The 19,574-nt window shown below is 44.3% G+C and overlaps 1 protein-coding gene and 1 long non-coding RNA gene across 10 annotated transcripts in view; one reads left to right on the top strand and one right to left on the bottom strand.

Annotated features, from left to right (window-relative positions):
• Window positions 1–19,574, bottom strand: part of ctc1 (CTS telomere maintenance complex component 1) — a 57,122-nt gene that overhangs the window by 13,424 nt on the left and 24,124 nt on the right. For all 8 annotated transcript variants that reach the window (XR_007041286.1, XM_047385338.1, XM_047385339.1 and 5 more), the window contains 14 exons: window positions 18,369–18,498; window positions 17,617–17,985; window positions 16,016–16,138; window positions 15,705–15,934; window positions 14,113–14,278; window positions 13,686–13,888; window positions 13,408–13,577; window positions 11,003–11,117; window positions 8,699–9,125; window positions 8,515–8,604; window positions 6,874–7,011; window positions 6,750–6,796; window positions 6,587–6,672; window positions 6,363–6,498 (listed from right to left, as the gene is read on the bottom strand). Coding sequence is in view for 7 of the 8 variants with exons in the window: in XM_047385338.1 (XP_047241294.1) it covers window positions 6,363–6,498; window positions 6,587–6,672; window positions 6,750–6,796; window positions 6,874–7,011; window positions 8,515–8,604; window positions 8,699–9,125; window positions 11,003–11,117; window positions 13,408–13,577; window positions 13,686–13,888; window positions 14,113–14,278; window positions 15,705–15,934; window positions 16,016–16,138; window positions 17,617–17,985; window positions 18,369–18,498 (2,430 nt within the window). In the remaining variant the exon portion in view is untranslated. The remainder of the gene's footprint in view (window positions 1–6,362; window positions 6,499–6,586; window positions 6,673–6,749; window positions 6,797–6,873; window positions 7,012–8,514; window positions 8,605–8,698; window positions 9,126–11,002; window positions 11,118–13,407; window positions 13,578–13,685; window positions 13,889–14,112; window positions 14,279–15,704; window positions 15,935–16,015; window positions 16,139–17,616; window positions 17,986–18,368; window positions 18,499–19,574) is intronic.
• LOC124880293 lies at window positions 463–1,993 on the top strand. 2 transcript variants are annotated; one of them, XR_007041288.1, is made up of 4 exons: window positions 794–1,070; window positions 1,236–1,322; window positions 1,451–1,483; window positions 1,943–1,993. It is a non-coding gene; the product is annotated as an uncharacterized LOC124880293 (long non-coding RNA). The 2 variants fall into 2 exon arrangements; XR_007041287.1 differs by lacking the exons at window positions 1,451–1,483; window positions 1,943–1,993 and adding an exon at window positions 463–477 and having other exon boundaries at window positions 915–1,070; window positions 1,236–1,416.

Here is a 19,574-nt window from a genome sequence, read left to right as displayed (position 1 = left end):
AAAAGTGATGGTTTTTCCACCATAGATCTTGGTCCAGTGGCACAGTGTGTTTGTTGGACCTGGTGGTCCAATGAACTGTGCAGATCTTTAACTGAACCCCAGATTAGAGCTGTTATTCAATCGATTTTTAACTTGAGATTTTCCTAAAGTAAAGCCAAATCTTTAAAAAGGCGACTGTGGCGGGCTTTGGCAATACCTGAGGAGCGAGGGTCTGTATATGGTGAGCCATTGGGATTCAATCTTTCACTCGCTAATCAGGTGACCTGGTCAATAATTGAATAGCCCATCACCAAGACTGGTCAATATTTGGACGGCCAATCGCAGGGTGAAGTCAATCTTTGTGTTAGCCAAATACTGGAACGCTTCAATCTTTTGGGCGGCCAATCGCTGGGGGAGCAGAATCTTAAATGTCCCGCCTACCCGGTACCGGCAACTTGATGACCAGAGCCCATTGTTGGCGTGCTGTCGTCGGTTTGGGTAAGACTTTTGCATGCATTGTTGAATATTCAGTTATTTTTATTATATACGATATAATTAGCCTGTTTGTTGCCGCTAAAGTTGTCCGTAGTTGGCTAAAGCAGTCCAGTTGACAATCTTGTCAGGTTCATATTAATGCAATCTAAAACAAATGTAATGCTTTACCATCTCAACAAATACAACTTAGCATGTGTTGCTACCATGTTCATCCAAGAATAAAAAGAAAATGATTTATTTTATAGGGAAACACCATAAAATCTAAAAGGATATGTGTTTATTTTTATTTTATTTCAGTGCTGATATCAAACCCTGGCTGTTAGTATGAATAGGTGTTTTATATTGTGTTGCATACATGTCTTTGTAATCCACCCTTTTGGGTACTTGCTGTGATGAGTTTATAATGCAATATGAATAAAATTGCTTATCTGTCATTACAGAAAATGTCTAAACAAAACTCCAAAAGCCACAAGGCTATGGATGATAACGAGTGGTTCTCTAGACTGAGGTCTTTTGCCTCCACTGGTGTCTGGCCATCAGATGCAGGTAACCGACCTGCCCCAAGGCAACAGAAGTGGTACACTCTGTATCAGAAGGTATGTTAGAAAATAATCCAAAGAAATACATTTTATTTTTAATCTAATTTACAAATGGTTGACATATTGTACATCACGCATGTATGAGCATAAAACAACAAATGATGTTTTAAGACCGACTGTATATTTAGACGTAGTCAAGTTCATCTTGTGCTCTGTTTACAGATAGAGAAGTGCCCACTACTGCTGAGAGGCCAGCGGACACTTTTCTCCCAGCCACAAGGGTGTTTGTGTGGGTTTCATCTTCCTAAGGTAAGCCAAATTTGGGCCTTTTTTTAACTACAGTTGATGCACTATGCATACAGTGTAAAGATGCATTTCTTTCTCATAATGCATCCTTGGACTTTTTGTTGTTTATTTCTGAGCTGCTCTGGCAACAGGTCTGTTCCACAGCAGAGGAAAAGGATTAGCAGGTAAAAGAAGGTCATAAGGTTTAAACTAACTTCATCACTAATATAATAAAAAACCTCTTAATCGGTCACATCATTTGCATGAAATGGGTACTTATTGATTCTTGATTATGAATGAAGTGTGTGAGTGGTTGTTGGTGATTGGAGGGTCCATTGGCGCATGCAACCGTGTTTCTGTCACTCCACCTCTAAGGACAACTGTGGCTACATGCTTACAACCACCACTGAGTGAATGAATAAAATCCCCTCACCCTGGTGAAGCACTTTGGGATGACTTGTGTCATGTGAAAAGCACGGTACAGTTCCCTGCTTTCCTTAGTTATAGTATTAACATAGTATTGAGCAGTAGTATTCTGCTTCCTTTAAATCACTGATGATTTTGGCTATTATCTCTCTCTTTCTCAAGAGTTTCAGGAATGCTCCTGTTTATATACATTGTTCTAAATATATGTTCTGCAACAGGTGCCTACAGCCTCATCTAGACCTACAAGCAGTGCAGCTCAATCAACTAACAGTTCCATAATGGTAGGTGAATGTTATTGCTTTATGTGAATGAGAATTCATAATGGCAATAACCTGTATTTGTGTCATATTTCAGCTCCAGACTGCTACTCCAGTCAAATACCTCACAGGTTACAGCACACCTGGAACTCTGGCAAAAAGGCCGAAACTCACCCTTTCTTCAGTAAATATAATTGCTCCTGTTTTAAAGTCTGTTTTGAGTCACAATTGTCATTTATACCTTTCTAAAGTTTGAAAGGTCCAGATTTGGTTGCAGGCATGTGGAGAATGCAAAGCCAAATATAAATGTTGCACGAAAAACTCATGTGAGTACTGAAATATACAGGTGCTTCTCAAAATATTAGCATATTGTGATAAAGTTCATTATTTTCCATAATGTCATGATGAAAATTTAACATTCATATATTTTAGATTCATTGCACACTAACTGAAATATTTCAGGTCTTTTATTGTCTTAATACGGATGATTTTGGCATACAGCTCATGAAAACCCAAAATTCCTATCTCACAAAATTAGCATATTTCATCCGACCAATAAAAGAAAAGTGTTTTTAATACAAAAAACATCAACCTTCAAATAATCATGTACAGTTATGCACTCAATACTTGGTCGGGAATCCTTTGGCAGAAATGACTGCTTCAATGCGGCGTGGCATGGAGGCAATCAGCCTGTGGCACTGCTGAGGTCTTATGGAGGCCCAGGATGCTTCGATAGCGGCCTTTAGCTCATCCAGAGTGTTGGGTCTTGAGTCTCTCAACGTTCTCTTCACAATATCCCACAGATTCTCTATGGGGTTCAGGTCAGGAGAGTTGGCAGGCCAATTGAGCACAGTGATACCATGGTCAGTAAACCATTTACCAGTGGTTTTGGCACTGTGAGCAGGTGCCAGGTCGTGCTGAAAAATGAAATCTTCATCTCCATAAAGCTTTTCAGCAGATGGAAGCATGAAGTGCTCCAAAATCTCCTGATAGCTAGCTGCATTGACCCTGCCCTTGATAAAACACAGTGGACCAACACCAGCAGCTGACACGGCACCCCAGACCATCACTGACTGTGGGTACTTGACACTGGACTTCTGGCATTTTGGCATTTCCTTCTCCCCAGTCTTCCTCCAGACTCTGGCACCTTGATTTCCGAATGACATGCAGAATTTGCTTTCATCCGAAAAAAGTACTTTGGACCACTGAGCAACAGTCCAGTGCTGCTTCTCTGTAGCCCAGGTCAGGCACTTCTGCCGCTGTTTCTGGTTCAAAAGTGGCTTGACCTGGGGAATGCGGCACCTGTAGCCCATTTCCTGCACACGCCTGTGCACGGTGGCTCTGGATGTTTCTACTCCAGACTCAGTCCACTGCTTCCGCAGGTCCCCCAAGGTCTGGAATCGGCCCTTCTCCACAATCTTCCTCAGGGTCCGGTCACCTCTTCTCGTTGTGCAGCGTTTTCTGCCACACTTTTTCCTTCCCACAGACTTCCCACTGAGGTGCCTTGATACAGCACTCTGGGAACAGCCTATTCGTTCAGAAATGTCTTTCTGTGTCTTACCCTCTTGCTTGAGGGTGTCAATAGTGGCCTTCTGGACAGCAGTCAGGTCGGCAGTCTTACCCATGATTGGGGTTTTGAGTGATGAACCAGGCTGGGAGTTTTAAAGGCCCCAGGAATCTTTTGCAAGTGTTTAGAGTTAACTCGTTGATTCAGATGATTAGGTTCATAGCTCGTTTAGAGACCCTTTTAATGATATGCTAATTTTGTGAGATAGGAATTTTGGGTTTTCATGAGCTGTATGCCAAAATCATCCGTATTAAAACAATAAAAGACCTGAAATATTTCAGTTAGTGTGCAATGAATCTAAAATATATGAATGTTAAATTTTCATCATTACATTATGGAAAATAATGAACTTTATCACAATATGCTAATATTTTGAAAAGGACCTGTATTTATTATTATTATCATTATTATTACTATTCTAAATCTTAAGAAATTCCAATTTCATCAAAGTGTTCTTTTGACCTTGTATTTTCAGACGAATGCAACGCGTGCTTGTACAGGTACAGCAGCCCATTCTTGTGCGGATCCAGTGCCAGCAGGTGGTTCTCTTCACCACAGCCTCCATTACCGGCTCCCAAACGACAACGGCCAGTGGAGGAACAGAGTTCAGGAGTAAATGCAGTTAAACATTTTTCTTTAATATTGTCTCTATGTTTGAATCATAATTTTATTCTACATTTGATTTGGCCTATTCTCTGTCTGAAGAACCCATTCCAGCCTGAGAACACTGCTGGACTCCCACTTCTGTGGCCTAAGACCATGCCAGAGGAGGATCACCAGTGGGTTTCAACAGTGGGTTTATTTAGAGTTTGTGCCAAAGGGAACCTGGAACTCCAGGACCATCTCCAGCTGTGGTATTTTCCCCCTCAGCCCCAACATCAGCCAGGTTTTTTGCCCATCCCTTACTGCTGTGGATGCCATACAGGCTGTGGAAGGTTCGACTCCTTTGTATTGACAAAGCCTGTAAGCAGACCTCTGAGCAGTGGAGGTCTTCACAGGCGGGTGCGGCAGGTGCTTGATATTGACCGCTTTTACAACCTGGTCACAGAGACGTTGATATGCTCAAAGTGCCGCCGGAGCTACCTGTCTTAGAATAGGGAAATTCTTGAGCAGCTGGACATGGTCCATCGCTCTGAGTTCAGAGTCATTCTTACCCGCCGGTATATTGCTGCTTTTCTTTGATTTGATTTTTGCTTTGTTTGTTTTTTGTAAAATAAAATGTATGCATATATTACTATTATGTTTTTTACTACAGATATGCCTGTGACATCAGGGTGATACGCCTCTTACGGGAACGAGGTCTGGGGAATGGACCAGTCCGACTTATTGGCCAGCTGAAAGAGAACCACAGTGAGGAGTAGATGAAAAGGGTGGCGCGTTATACCAAAGAGTGTGCTGCCTTTATCAGCAAAAGTTGCCTGTTGCCACCAACCTTTGAAGAGCCCCGTAAACCTGTGGAACTGCCTACCTATAAGTGGCTTTCAGTGGTGTACAGCCAGGATATACTTTACAGGCTGGAGGATATTACTGGAGTAATAATAATAATAGCTGGAGGAAACTACATCTTCAGAGCAAGTTGTAAGTTAAATATCAATGTGCCTTGAAAATTAAGGATGTTTTAGCTTTTTGAGATTTTTAAAACTTAATACATTATTTCTCCATAGGCCGTGGATGAACACAGTAGGGCAGGAATGGATTGTGTTGATGTGCTTGTTGAGTTCTTGGTGGAGCTACGAAAGGAAAAAGGCCTAACTCTTACTAACCAGCAGGCATTGTATATATATATATATATATATACAGTATATATATATATATATATACAGTATATATATATATATATATATATATATATATTATAATATATATATATTATAATATATATATATATTATAATATATATATATAATAATATATATATATTATAATATATATATATTATAATATATATATATATTATAATATATATATATAATAATATATATATATTATAATATATATATATTATAATATATATATATATATAGCAGGCAGCTACAGGAAACCCTGTGCAGTATTCAACTCAGGGTTATATTATGTGTCTTTCTCCTTAGGTGTGTTTGGTGAGGCAGATCTGCAGGACAATAAAGACAATAAGTCCACGTCTAAATGTTTGGATCCTTTAAAGTTATTGAAAAGTTGATATAGCCGTATAGACCCACCTTCTCCTTCAGGTTCTCTGACCAGCAGCTTCTAGCCTCAACCTACAGGTGATCATGTCTTCACTGTATCTGCTCCTACGCTAGAGGAGGACCTGCAGGTCAGACTTTGTCTCTTTCTGACTTTAAAAACCTACTGAAGACCTTTGAGAGGTTGAATCTATTCTTCACAAGTTGAACTAACATCTTCATGTCGTTGCTGCATGTCCAGCAGTTTATGAACGGTGGTTTGTTTTAAACTCCTTTATAATAAAAGCAGGTATGATGATAATTAGGATCTAATTAGTATATATAGAACTGATCATGATTGGATTCAATTTAGTCAGTCATTTTCTACAGCTTCTTCCATAGTGGGTCAGTGAGAAGCTGGTGTCTATCTCCAGCAGTCTATGGGCGAGAGACGGGTTCACCCTGGACAGGTCGCCAGTCCATCGCAGGAGATTAAATTTATATTTCTGTAAATAATGTTTCTATAAACAGCATCGAGACATTTGTTGTGAACTGCTATTTATGGTGATGTCACCATAAATGTCACCTGGCTTACAGGCAGGTGAGTTATAAGGATGTAAAGTTACAGGTGAGGTCCAGCTAAACAGAGACCAGGAAACATGTCATCTACCTGGACAGCTTCCTGAGGAACCCTGACAGCAGCAGCCTGTTACCTGGCAACAGACCAGGTGTGTAGGGGGCGTGGCTTAGGTCCAGGTAAACACAGAGACTCCGTCCACTTTGGTCACACACAGTCAGACGAACACCTGAACAAACACACGAGGTTAGCTGTGGATGCCGTTTACAGCTCTGCCTGTGTTTTACCTGGACAGGTGTGTGTGTGAATGTGTCTACCTGAGTGTGTGTGTCCAGTCTGTCCCTTCCTGTCCATCAAGCTGAGTCTCTCAGAGATCAGGCCCTGGAAGGTCACGACCTCTGACCTTAAACACATTAACCAGAGATTAATCAGCTGCAGTTCATCTGATGGCCACAGGGGGCAACGCTGAGTCCTGAATACCTGCAGTCCAACACCTGAGACACAGACAGGACTGATGGGGGAGGAGTCTGAGGAGGCAGAGACACACATCAGTCAAATCAAGCTTACTGATCAGAACCAGTCTGGTTCTGTTCTAACATGTTACCTGAATGCAGGTGTGCAGCAGTAGGGGGCGTGTCAGAGTGTAGAACCTCCAATCAGGTCTGACCTGAAGGGTGGAGTCAGTGTGGAGCTCCACCCCCCTCTGCCCACTAACTCTGCAGCCAATCAGAACGCTAGGATCCTGTTGGAGAAATGGACCAATCAGCTGCAGCAGAGACTAAACACCATCAGAGGACACTTCTGGTCTCAGGGAAGGAGACTGGACCTGGACAAGGTGGCTACAGGTAAGTTCTGGAGTCGTTTTGATCCATCGTTCTTCTCCTCAACCCAACCAGAGCTACTGCTAGAGCCAGTTCACTGGTTCTGTAAAAGACCCTTTTCTACCTCCAACAGCCAAATTGGATCCACGTCATTATAAACGTCTCATTCATCGATTGTCACATGATTGGTTGCTGTTCCCCATGGCTCCGCCTCTTCTCCCTCTAATGACTGGACCTCAGTGGACCCGTCTGTGAAACTCCTGAAGTTTGCAGATGACACCACCGTTATTGGACTGATCCAGAACAAGGATGAGTCTGCATACAGACAGGAGGTGGCCCGGCTGGTCCACTGGTGTGGTCAGAACCACCTGGAACTTAACCTACTCAAGACTGTGGAGATGATGGTGGACTTTCAGAGACTCCACCCACCCTGCAGACTTTTAGACTCTTACCTTCAGGTGGCGCTACAGTATGAAGGTAAATTTGTTTCAAAATGTCTAAGCTTGTATTTTGGACGTGAACGTCTGTGAATTACGACCGCAGAGAAGAAAAACCGAGGGAAAACCGGACCTCTCACTATGATTGGTTGACTCTGTTGCCCTGACAACCTGACTCATTAGGAGTCGGGTTGTCTTGTTGACTTGTTAGGAGGAGTTGTACACCTGGAAGGGAGGAGTTTTACACCTGGAAGGGAGGAGTTGTTCACCTGGAAGGGAGGAATTTTACACCTGGATGGGAGGACTTGTTAGGAGGAGTTGTTCACCTCGAAGGGAGGAGTTGTACACCTGGAAGGGAGGAGCTTTACACCTGGAAGGGAGGACTTGTTAGGAGGAGTTGTTCACCTCGAAGGGAGGAGTTGTTCACCTGGAAGGGAGGAGCTGCAGAGGCAGATTCAAGAGGTTGTGTTCACTGACTTGTAGCTAAAGTGGGAAATTTTACACAAGTTAAAGAAAATACAATCACATAAAACATTCTGTTTGTGGAAAAATGTTCTGCAGGGGAACATTTTACAAACAACTTCAAATTGTTTTTGCATGTGTGCGACTTTAGTAAAATTTGTAAAAGTTAATTTTGTTGCCGTGCAGCTTCTCAAATCGTTATTCACTGACGTTCACATCTAAACTACAAGAATGTTCTGAAACAAATCTACCTTCATACGACACCGCCTGCTGAAACCAGCCTCCACAGAGACAGTTTCTTCCTCCAGGCTGTTTCTCTGATGAACACTTTGAACATCTCACAATGAACTAGACAAACGTTCTGCTCCGTAACAACCTGCCTCTTTTCCCTTTTCTTTGTCTAGAAATAATCGCCCATCCTCAGAACCACAAAGAACTGGTTCTTGGTAAACTCCAGCACCAGTTAAGCACCAGAACCAGCTCAGTCTAAGAGGTCTATCAGTGACATCATCACAGGTGTTCTACCTGAGTGTTGGCAGCTACGAGTCTGTAGAAATGTCCAGACTGGAGGACTGGAAACCAGCAAGCAGAACCACCAGAGAACACCAGCAGAACCTGGAAAGGTAAACATCAGGTAAATGAGCCCGTCTCTTCAGCAGAACACAGCGGTACAGTTCTGCAGGTAGACGACAGGTAAACTATTTCTTACCTTCTCTTCCCTCTTTGACTCCACCTCCCTCTTCATCATTGGTCCATTCATTGGATCCCGCCCCCATCTGACCACTGGACCAATCAGAAGAGCTGTGATGGAAAATACCAGCTGAAGTCCCTCCTCCCCTCTATTGGTCCATATCCCTGTGTTTCTCCAGGCCACGCCTCCCTTATGCTTCACTTTAATCACCATGGAGACACACGCCTGGGAGGCCCCGCCCTCAGGGACTGTTGACATGGCAACAGAGGATGAGACCTCTTCATCGGGTCTTTTATTTATGCCTACACCACTCTCTTCTTCTACTCTCCATTTCCTATGTGTGACATCACGTCCTGACTCCTCCCCCTTCAACCTCAGGGATGTTACCATGGTGACAGAGGGGCTCAGGATGAGGAGGTGATCCAGAGAGAACTGCAGGTAAACTCTGTCAGACAGAAAATACAGGTAAAGTTTAAATATGAAGCTCCACCTCCTCTCCTTTCTGCAGGATATAAATGTTCTTAGATGGTGGAAGCTGGTTAGAAACCAGTTAGAAACTGGTTAGACGTTGGTTAGTTGCTAGTTAGAAGTTGGTTAGTTAGTAGTTAGCTTCTAACCACCATTTAAATGGTGGTTAGAAGCTGGTTGAAGGTTGTTTATATAATGGTTAGATGGTTAAAAGTTCTTTAGATGCTCGTTAGATGATTAGATACTGGTGAGATGCTGGTTAGAGGCTAGTTAGATGGGGGTTAGAAGCTGGTTAGAAGCTGCAGGTACGATGGCCTGATGAATCTGGTTCCTGCAGAGTCTAATTTGTTGTCCTGTCCATCAAAGTCTGAAAATAGGACATTTATTCTGAAATGTTTTCTGAAGACGACACACATGGAGCTCACTTGATGAAAAAGAAGAATCAAAGTTCTCAGCTTCTTCTCTTCTGATGCTACATTAGCATGGTGCTCCACAGCTTTAGCTCAAAGGCTGCTCCAGATGTCTCCATGGATGAGGTGCTTTCAGCTGCTCAGATATCTCTCACTAACTAAAGTCTAGCTTCACCATCAGCACCAACCCTGGAAGCAGTGAGATATCTCCAGCCATGAGTAGAGGTCCAGTTGATTATCAGAACAAGTTCAGCTGGAGATAAAGTCTTTGAGGACACAAGATGATTCTCTTCTCACAAAGATCACCAACAAACGGACATGAAACAGGAACGTTCCTCGAAGTTCTTCCTCTACGGGTGAAGTTAGATTGGACCAGGAGAAATACAACCTCCAGATTCTGGTACTGGTCCAACTAACTGGGGACAGAACAGCATCACCAGAGGAAACATCTCATCATCATTTATTAAATTGATTGATTTATCTTGACGACTGGTTCCAACTGTGCCTCAGATGAGATCTTACATCCTAAACAATCAACCCTTGTTCAACCTGGACCTTCAGTCACCAACCATAAGCTCGGGTTCTGAAGAACCAGGATGAGGTGAGAAGTTGAGATCTTCCATCCTTTGTTTAGATCCATTTGTCTCTGCATCACGTGTCTTGAAACACCAGCAGGTACCAGAACCATATTGTAGTTGATTTCTGTAGAAGATCTGACCTCATGGTGACATTTAGGAAAGGTCAAAGGTCTCAGCTAGTAGTCTTGTTGCTTCACACCTGAACACACCTCCATCCACCTACTCTGAGAGCTTCATGGTAAACATCTGTCCTCTATATAGAAGGATAGTTGGTAGTCAACAGTGTTTATTACATTGAACATAACTGATTGGTTCTGAATGTTCTAATCGGACCTTTTAAAGAGGAAGTGGTCCGTCTACATATGTGTATCGGTGCTGCTGGTAGATCAGAACCAGAATGAACCTTTATTAAGCTTCCTTCTAGCTCTCACAGACCGAAACATACGGACCACCATATGAGGAAGATTAACTCAGAATGAAACAGAGCAGAACCGGGTCATTTCTAGTCTACAGTACCAGAACAGGATCATGGTGTGTCTCAGTGATGATACAGTGTTAGCATGATGGAGTAAAACCAGGGAAACCAGTGTGATGTAGAGCACTTCTGAACATGAAGTCCAGTGGGTCAGTCAGTCCATGATAGCAGGAAAAACTCTGAAGCTCTGAGTCGGGTCAGTCTCATTGTGGATCATAGGTACACTGAGGTTGGCAGTTAGATTCCCCTGCAGTTTCAGCTGCACTCTGAGCATGCTCAGTACTCGCTGACAGAAACAAAGACTTTCTGCTGAGCTCGGTTCTACTGCTGGTTCCGTTACAGACAAACTAACTGATCAGAACCAACCAGGTGGTTCCTGTGTGGTGAGTACCTGCAGGATCTGTGGGTGATGAAGCGGTCCTGGTCCAGATGTTGGTAGGAGGGGAACTCTGATTGGAGGAACCTCTCGGTTACCATGGTGAACCGACGCACACACACCAGGCACCCTGAAACACACACACTGCTGAGGCTGCTGGGAGATTCTGTGTCTGTGAGGACCCAGGTTCAGGTTCGGACCTTCATGGTGAAGGTTCTGGTGTCCCAGAAAGCAGGTTATATAAAAGCTCTGAGTTTGTTAGGCCAGAAACTCTGGGTTTCCTGCTATACAAGGAGTATATCACCATGGTTACAGACAGAGGATATCACCATGGTTACAGACTGAGGATATCACCATGGTTACAGACGGAGGATATCGCAATGGTTACAGACGGAGGATATCGCCATGGTACCAGACTGAGGATATCACTATGGTAACAGACTTAGGATATCTCCATGGTAACAGACTGAGTATATCGCCGGATTCTTACATCACCCCCCTCCCCCACCCATGCTGATCAGGTGAGGCATCATGGTGACCCAGTTAGAAATGTAAACAGATCAACTAGAGGTTGTCAGAACCAGATGTTGGATCAACAGAGAGACGACATGTTTGTTAAAGAAAGCAGTTCTGGATCCAGGAGTGGAGATCAGCAGGAGAATTTTAGCTTAAAGTCCTCCTGAACTTCAGATCATCACCAGAATGGCTCTGGGTTTATGAAAGCTACAGATTGGCAGATATGCTTGATGATTTCCTCCTGCGCTGCAGCTGAATGGTGAACCACCAGGTGGTGGCAGTAATGCACCAGTTATTCCCAACCCTCAAAAAAAAAACACCAGAAGAACAAAAAAGAAGATGTGAGGCAGCTTGACTCTAATCATCTGGAGAGTAGAGGAGCAGCTAGCTATGTCAGCGGTGTGGAGGTATAACCCAGTGAATGAAGGTGACAAAGTAAGACTTGACCTAAGTTGTCAAGAGGAGGAACAAAATCAACTCTTCCAACAAGTAATTTATCTAAAAACATTTTAAAACGCCGTCGACACGACGTCCAATCAATTATCTTCTAATGGCGGCGGGAAACAGAAAAAAAACGACTTTACAGTAAACTCTGAAGAACTTGAAAAAGATGTCCGGACCGGCTGGATTAGCACATTTGCAGGTTACTGTCTCTCATTGAGCAGAAGAAGCCCTTGGAGCAAACGGATCAGAACCAGAGCTTCCAGATAAAAATAATTGGTCCTGGTTGCGTGTGGAGAGCTAACGGTAACAGTAAGCTGCTGTGATGCATCGGCGTCAGACGTCATCCCTGCTGTTTCCGTGGTTCTGAGACGTCTAAACAAAGACAATGAAGAAGACCATGGTATAAACGATGAAGGCGACCTGCAGCTCCTAAGAGAAGCTTCACTGACAAAGAGAAAAGCTCCCTCTGTTGTATCCCAGCTGTTCTAGGTCCAAATTAAAAGTCTCTGTCTGCTCAGCATAGAGAATACGATCCAAACTCTTCATCATGACTAAGCTTCTACTTAGTACTCGGATCAGTACTTGGTATTGACGAGTACTGACATGTATTTATTTTAAACCTAACTACTGTCTTCTAATCGCTCTCTGTTTCGTCTGATTCTTCATCAGCAGGATTTATATTTGTCTCCTATGAGTTACGGCTTGTTTTCCTTCACCAGTCTGATGCGTTTATTCGGCACTAAGTTTTATTGACGGTAATCAGACAGGAAACGGCCTCTTGATCAGGCAGACAAAGGTGAGAGAGTACGTAACTTCCTGCAGTCGGCGTTTGTGGAGCCTTCACATCGGGACTGATCGACCCAAAGGGCATCGTTGGTTTTGGCCAGGCTGTAGTTTGCTTTTTGTTTGGGTGGAAAACTGGCTGGACGCTCTTTGGATCGTTACACCAGAAATACGGACCCGCCTGCCGCTGCTCTGACCAGTGATAGGAAAAGCAGTTCTCAGACAACGCTGAACTGACGCTGAAGGTAGGCCCACACCTCACTGTGTTCCGCTGTTGCTGCTCCCTGACCCGGTTAAAAAGAAAATGAGCAGAGGAAGTAGCCGTTACAACGGGCTTAATGGACTCTTGGAGACACGCCCACGACAGAAAGGAACAAACTAACGGACATAAGTTGGCGAAACCTAATTTAGCAGAAGCTAACTGGTCTGCTAACATTTTCCAAAGTTAGCGAAGAGGCTAATCCACTAAACGAATAATTAATTCTGCTATTAGCTGTTAGCAGATTAACGGATCACCACTGCTGAAAACTGCTAAAACTCAACTGGATGGTAAACACTATGTTCAAGTTAACTGGACCCAATGATACCACCGGTTCTGGTTCTAAACGTTTCTCCTCAGAGTTCTTGGACAGAACCTCTTTCTGGGATAACCCCTGGCTTTGTTTGGGTGTCCCTACCTATCCAGGCAGTGTTGAAGGTCGCCCTCTGACCTCCATCCTCCTCCTCTGTGGTTTCCGTGACAACGCAGCCCACGGCTGCTGTAGCATCTCTTAGCTGCAGAGTCTGTCTGAACTCTGACCTCTCAGAGGGGAGCTGGAGAACCCCCACCAACTGCAGGGGGCGGGGCCTAACAGGAACAACAACAACATGAGACACGCCCACTAAGAACAATGGGCGGGGCCTCTCAGATGGAATGGTGGTTCTGAAACTGGTTCACTGGTGCTGCAGAGTTTACCTGAGACTGTCTCCTGTCTGAGGATTAGAGGACAATGTCCTGCAGGACCAGGACAGAGCAGAGTTCATCTGAGACCTGCTCAGACTGGATCCATCTGGGGGCAGCAGAGACCTCAGGGAGACTGAAGACCAGCAGGAGGACCTGAGGGACTGGAGCAGGTCTGAGACACTGAGGAGCTGAGGGACTGAGGGGTCCACCTGGTACTGAGGACAGACAGAGACGGACTGAGACCATGCAGGGTCCAGAGGTAGTCTATTCTACTGGTTCCTGATGAAGACATGGAAACAACCAGGACCACTGCAGGACAGCAGGATGATGGATGCAAATTAATTTCTCTTCATCCTGTTTTAATCAGTATTTTATTCTTCATCATGCTGAGGTTAACAGATGGCTGAAGACACTGAGACGGCTCTGTGAGGACATGTACCTGGTTCAGAGGACAGCTGTGAGGGTGGTCCAACATCTCTGAGTAGATGTCTCTGGGTCCTGGTCCTCTCTGTGTCCACAGAGTCTCTGACAGCTTCCAGGACAGCAAACACACACACTGAGGAGGAGGAGGAGGAAGGTGGTGCTGTAGCTCACCAGGGACCAGACTGGGACAGTGAGGAGGGGACAGAGACATGTTGGAGACAGTTAAAAGTCAGCTGATCAGAGAACTTCTGTCACGTGACTCATCAGATCCTGAGGTATCAAAGTCTGAAGTTTCAGTCGTGTTAAATCAGCAGGTTCAGTTTTATTTCTATAGGCCGATTCACAACACATGACGTCTCAAGGTTCTTTACAAAGTCAACACAATCGTCCAGATTTCAACTCAGGTTCATACATTCCACTTAATCCTAACTATGAAACAGTCAGATTCAGTCATTTATTCAAATTGGATAAAAAGTTTTTCTATCTAAGGAAACCCAGCAGATTGCATCCAGTCAGTGACTTGCAGCATTCACTCCTCCTGGATGAACATGTAGAGACAGTGGACAGTCACTGGTGTTGACTTTGCAGCAATCCCTCATACTGAGCATGCATGTAGCGACAGTGGAGAGGAAAAACTCCCTTTTAACAGGAAGAAACCTCCAGCAGAACCAGAACCAGGCTCAGTGTGAGCAGCCATCTGCCACGACCGACTGGGGGTTTGAGAGAACAGAGCAGAGACACAAAGAGAACAAAGAAGCACTGATCCAGGAGTACTTTCTATGGGAAGTAAAAGTAAATGTTAATGGATGTAGCTCCTTTAGACGTTTCATCTAGAAAGAAAGAACAGATAAACTCTGAGCCAGTTTTCAAGGTTAGAGTCTGAAAGAGAGAACATAGAGTTAGTCACAGTAGAAGCTCAGTCAGTAGCCATGTCTAGGAGAGAGAAAGGGTTAAACACTGAAAGACAGGGCTATGTGGATCATCTGTAGAAGGTGAGCATTAAGTTGTTGCCAGCAGAAGCTCAGACGATGCCCCTCTCCAGAAAGGTATCACAGGTAGACACAGAGTCAGGCCAGGTGTAGCTTCTAGGTAGAGAAAAGAGAGAACATAAAGTTAGAAGCTGAAATAACAGCAAATAATGCAAAATTGGAGAGTAGTATGAGAATGTAGCGAAGAGGGTGAAAGTGGTCATTATGTCCTCCAGCAGCCTAAGCCTATAGCAGCATAACTACAGAGATAGTTCAGGATAACTGAAGTTCTTTCTGGTTCTTTATCACTGTGTTTACAGACAATCAGAACCTTTACCTCCCAGAAAGAAAACAGGAAACAGAACCTTTTTGTTTGGATCCATTTCTCTAAACCTTTCTTTCTCCACCCTTTCACTGGACTGAAGCCTTCGTCTGAGATGGTCTAAGAGAGTCCCTGAAGAACCCGAACAGAACTTTAAGCTGATTGAATTGCAGCTGGGAAATGGTACTGGATCAAAAAACCACTCCAAAAAACAAAGAAGGATCTTCAAGAACCTTGGAGAACCGCTGATACGATCTGCTTTAATAGATCTGGAATGAATAAAGACTGGGTAAGGAACGTTTGGATCAGAACCACCACCTGTGTGTCAGCTGGGAGGTCAGGTGACAGGTCCACAGGTACTGGTCCACTCCTCTATTGTTCTGCAGCAGTAACCGTGGCAACACTCCGTCTGCTGGACAGCTGGGGTGTGCAGTAGCTCCGCCCACCCTGCTGAACGCCGTCACCCTGAGGGAGGAGCGAAGACAGCAGCAAAGCATGCTGGGAGGGAGGTCAGGACAGGGCCGGTACAGGAAGTGGACCTGGCGCAGCTGCAGGATCAAACACAGATCATCAGGAACCAATCAGATCTCAGTTCAGGAACCAATTAGAGCTCAGCAGCAGGTACTCACCTCCACCTGGTCTCCTGCCCTCAGCCTCCTCCTCTCTGACGGCTGATAGGCCAAACACAGACCCACCTTCCTGTCCATCACATATAGTCCCACCCCCTCGCTGACCACCTTTGTCACTGTGCCCTATCAGAGTAGAGGGGCGGAGCTTAGCTCACAGGTAAACACTAAAGGTGTGTTTCCACTGCAGGACCAGGATTTACTGTAGAACAGCTTGATCTGGACTGGGCTGCTGGGTTCAGAACCGTCACTGGGATAATATGGATCTGTGGATTATTAACAGGGTTTATAGAACACCCAGTCAGAGTGTTGGTACTGTGGTTCTGATTGGACCTGCTGTGGACCACGTACCAGATTATTGGTGTTTATCCTGTTAATGTGACTCACATTTAATCAAACCAACAGAACCTCCTGAGGAGGAACTTCTGTCTGACTTCCTGTCTGGACTCTGGTGTTCCTCTCCTCCTGCTCCCAGTGTTTAATCCCAGTTTAACCAGAACCAATTGGTGGTTCTGGTTAAAGATTCTTCCTCATGTTGACATTTTAATCACCTTCAGCCAATCAGTGGAAACAAGGTTCTGCTTTCATCGTCTGGACAAGATAAACTAAACCCAGTTGGCTCATGTCAGCAAGTTCTACACAGATTCTGTTCAGATAAAGTAGTCACAACGCTCTAGGACAGTGGATCACTGGTTCTGTTCACTGCTGGGACCATGTCCTGCGTGATCTGACTGTGTTTGGTGAAAACACATTGAGGACAGTTGTCCTCAGACCACCATCAGAGGACATCTGGGTCCAACCCGTCCTGAGACACATGATGAACCTCCCTGCAGCACCACCAGAACCACTCTGTAGAACCAAAGATCCCAGGTGTCAGCTAATTTCAAATATCTACCTGAACTCCTCTGATTGACCAACTCAAGGTTTTACTGCCAGAACCGTTCTCATTAGAAACAGGTTCTGGAACCAGTCGGGATTTTATGGGTCAGCTGAGGTCGTCTGAATTCTGTCTGAACTAATAAAGTTTTACTGCAGAACTGCTTTATGGGTCGACATCTGTCTGTTGGACTTGGAGAACTTCCTCAGACTGTTTTCAGGTTCTGGTCTCAGTTCAGCTTTTAGTCAGAACTAAAATGTGTCTCAGATAAGTCCATGTCTGAACGATAACTGGGTCCAGGTGATTTATCTGTGATGCTTCAGAACCATTAGTGGACCTGCTGATTAATCAGCCCACTCTGTACCAGGACCTCCTGTTAATCTACACGTAAAGCAGGTAACTGATGATCCGATCGCTCAGGTCTGATCAGAACCATTAACACATTAGTTTATTAGAAAGGAGGCGGGTCCAGGCAGGTTTATGTTCCTTTGGGTCGAACAGACTTTCTTTTTCTACAGTCTGTAGAAGATCTGAGTCCCTCTGAGGACCACTGGCTTGTTTCCAGTATTAGTTTTCTCCACTAACGGCCCAGTTGGTTCCCCACAGTGGAAACATACAGCTGGACCAATAGAGACGAACACAGATATCACCTTACAGGTTTACTTCCACAACCAGCCAATAAGACGCCTTCTACCAGGTGACAGCCAGCCAATCAGAGGCCTCCTACCTGGTAACTGATGACTCTGGACTGTTTCATCCTCACTGCTGATTGGAAAGGATCCTCGTCAGGCTCCGCCTCCTCAGGCTCCGCCTCTTCATGGTTTATCAGCAGGTGGTGGTCAGAGTGGGTGTGGTCAGCAGGAGTGTGTCCTGTCAGTGTGTGATGTTGTGCATGTGGTGTGTGTGTCCTGTCAGTGTGTGTGTTGCTGTGTGTGTGTCCTGTCAGTGTGTGTGTGTATCCAGTGTGTATCTGAGAACGGTCAGTAACACACAGCACGTTGTTTCCTCTCCATCCTCTGAGCACACACACTCTGAGAGCTGTAACACACACTCTGTGGCCAACACACACACACTGAGACCACCACAGCCTGCTGTCCTGCAAACACACACACACACACACACACACACACACACACACACACACACACACACACACACACACAAATATTCAGGCTTACATCACATTTATAAAACGTTTTCTGTTTGTCATCAGCGCTGAAAAGCTGACTGAATATTTCTAACATCTCAGATGGCAGCCAATCAGAGGAGAAGAAACATGTGTCCACCTTCAGAAGGTCAAAGGTCAGCAGACTGGACACTGATCAGCTGCGATGTTGGTGAACAGATCATTGTGACCGTGCTGTGTTTGGTTCTGCTGTCAGAACACAGATCTGTAACTGGTACCGATGGTTCTGAGCAGTTCTGGACTCCAACATATGTTGACACTAATGACCCAACAGTGAGTTCTGGATCTCCTACCTTCACCAGGACAGGAACAGTCTCTTCATCCTCCATCAGAGAGAAGAAGAAGAAGATACTTCCTGACACCTCCAGCAGAGGGCACAATGAGCCCACCTGACCAAACACCGACACTCGCTGACCTCTGACCCTGATCCACAAAGAGAGGTCATCCAGAGATCACACAGCAGTCAACACAGACAGGAGGGTCCAACTGCAGATCCGGGGGCAGAACCTTCACCAGAACCTCCAGTAAAGTTTCACTTTAGTAGATCTGAGATCATAAAAACAATTATTAGTAATTTGAGGATCTCCTCAATCCAGTCGTCATGCCTTCCCTGGTGGAAGCAGAGACTGAAGACTTGGGGTTAGACTCTTTCATCACCCAGGCTGAAGTCACAAAAGTTGTTAAAAAACTTCACGCCCTGAGATCCGCCCTGAGAACCTCAAGTATCTTAAGACTCCTTAAATTAGTTTGAGGGTGTACATATTTATGAAACCAGGTTATTGAAAGTTTTTTACTTTATATTTGTCCTCTTTAAAGGGTTTCAGTTTGTTTTTTTAATTGCATAGTAGAGGTTATAGGTCACATTAAAGTGGAAAAAGTTGTGAAATTATTTATCTGGATGTCATTTGTTAATATGATGAAAATCTGGCATATGAACAGGGTGTGTAGACTTTTTATATCCACTGTATATACATAAAAACTTTATTGTGAAGGTGTGGCAGCTTTTATTTTGCCATGGCGGTGCGCCACGATCACTTACATGTAGCGGACACCCTGCATAAGAGATCATGTTCAAAGTGACAGCTTTGTTTGGTCCAAAACCAACTCGGACATGGAGGGAGTGGAAAGATTAGTGGGATTGTTAATATAAAACATCATGAAGGCTTGATTTAATATCTAGAAGGTGGTGTTATTCACATTATTCCTGAAATCTCTGCTAAGAGTCCACTGTGATGTTGCCAGAGGATTTGATAAAGTCAGAATGTTACACTGGATTGGTCCAGGGTTTCACGCCAATGTTATAAATCTCAGTAAAAACGCCCTGGAAGAAGTGAAGGTAGGGAATTTAAGGATTTTTGATGAAGACATTTTTGTTCACTGAATGCAAATAAAAGGTTCTCCTGTGCTGCTGGGTGGAGAGAGAACTGGTTTATTTTCATTAATTGTTCAATTGTTGTGTCCAAGTATCACTGCAGCACTCTTCCACAGTATTTGAGCAG

This window comes from Girardinichthys multiradiatus, chromosome 14 (assembly GCF_021462225.1).
Source record: "Girardinichthys multiradiatus isolate DD_20200921_A chromosome 14, DD_fGirMul_XY1, whole genome shotgun sequence".
NCBI classification, from domain to species: Eukaryota; Metazoa; Chordata; class Actinopteri; order Cyprinodontiformes; family Goodeidae; genus Girardinichthys; species Girardinichthys multiradiatus.
This window is presented reverse-complemented; position numbering and strand designations above follow the sequence as displayed.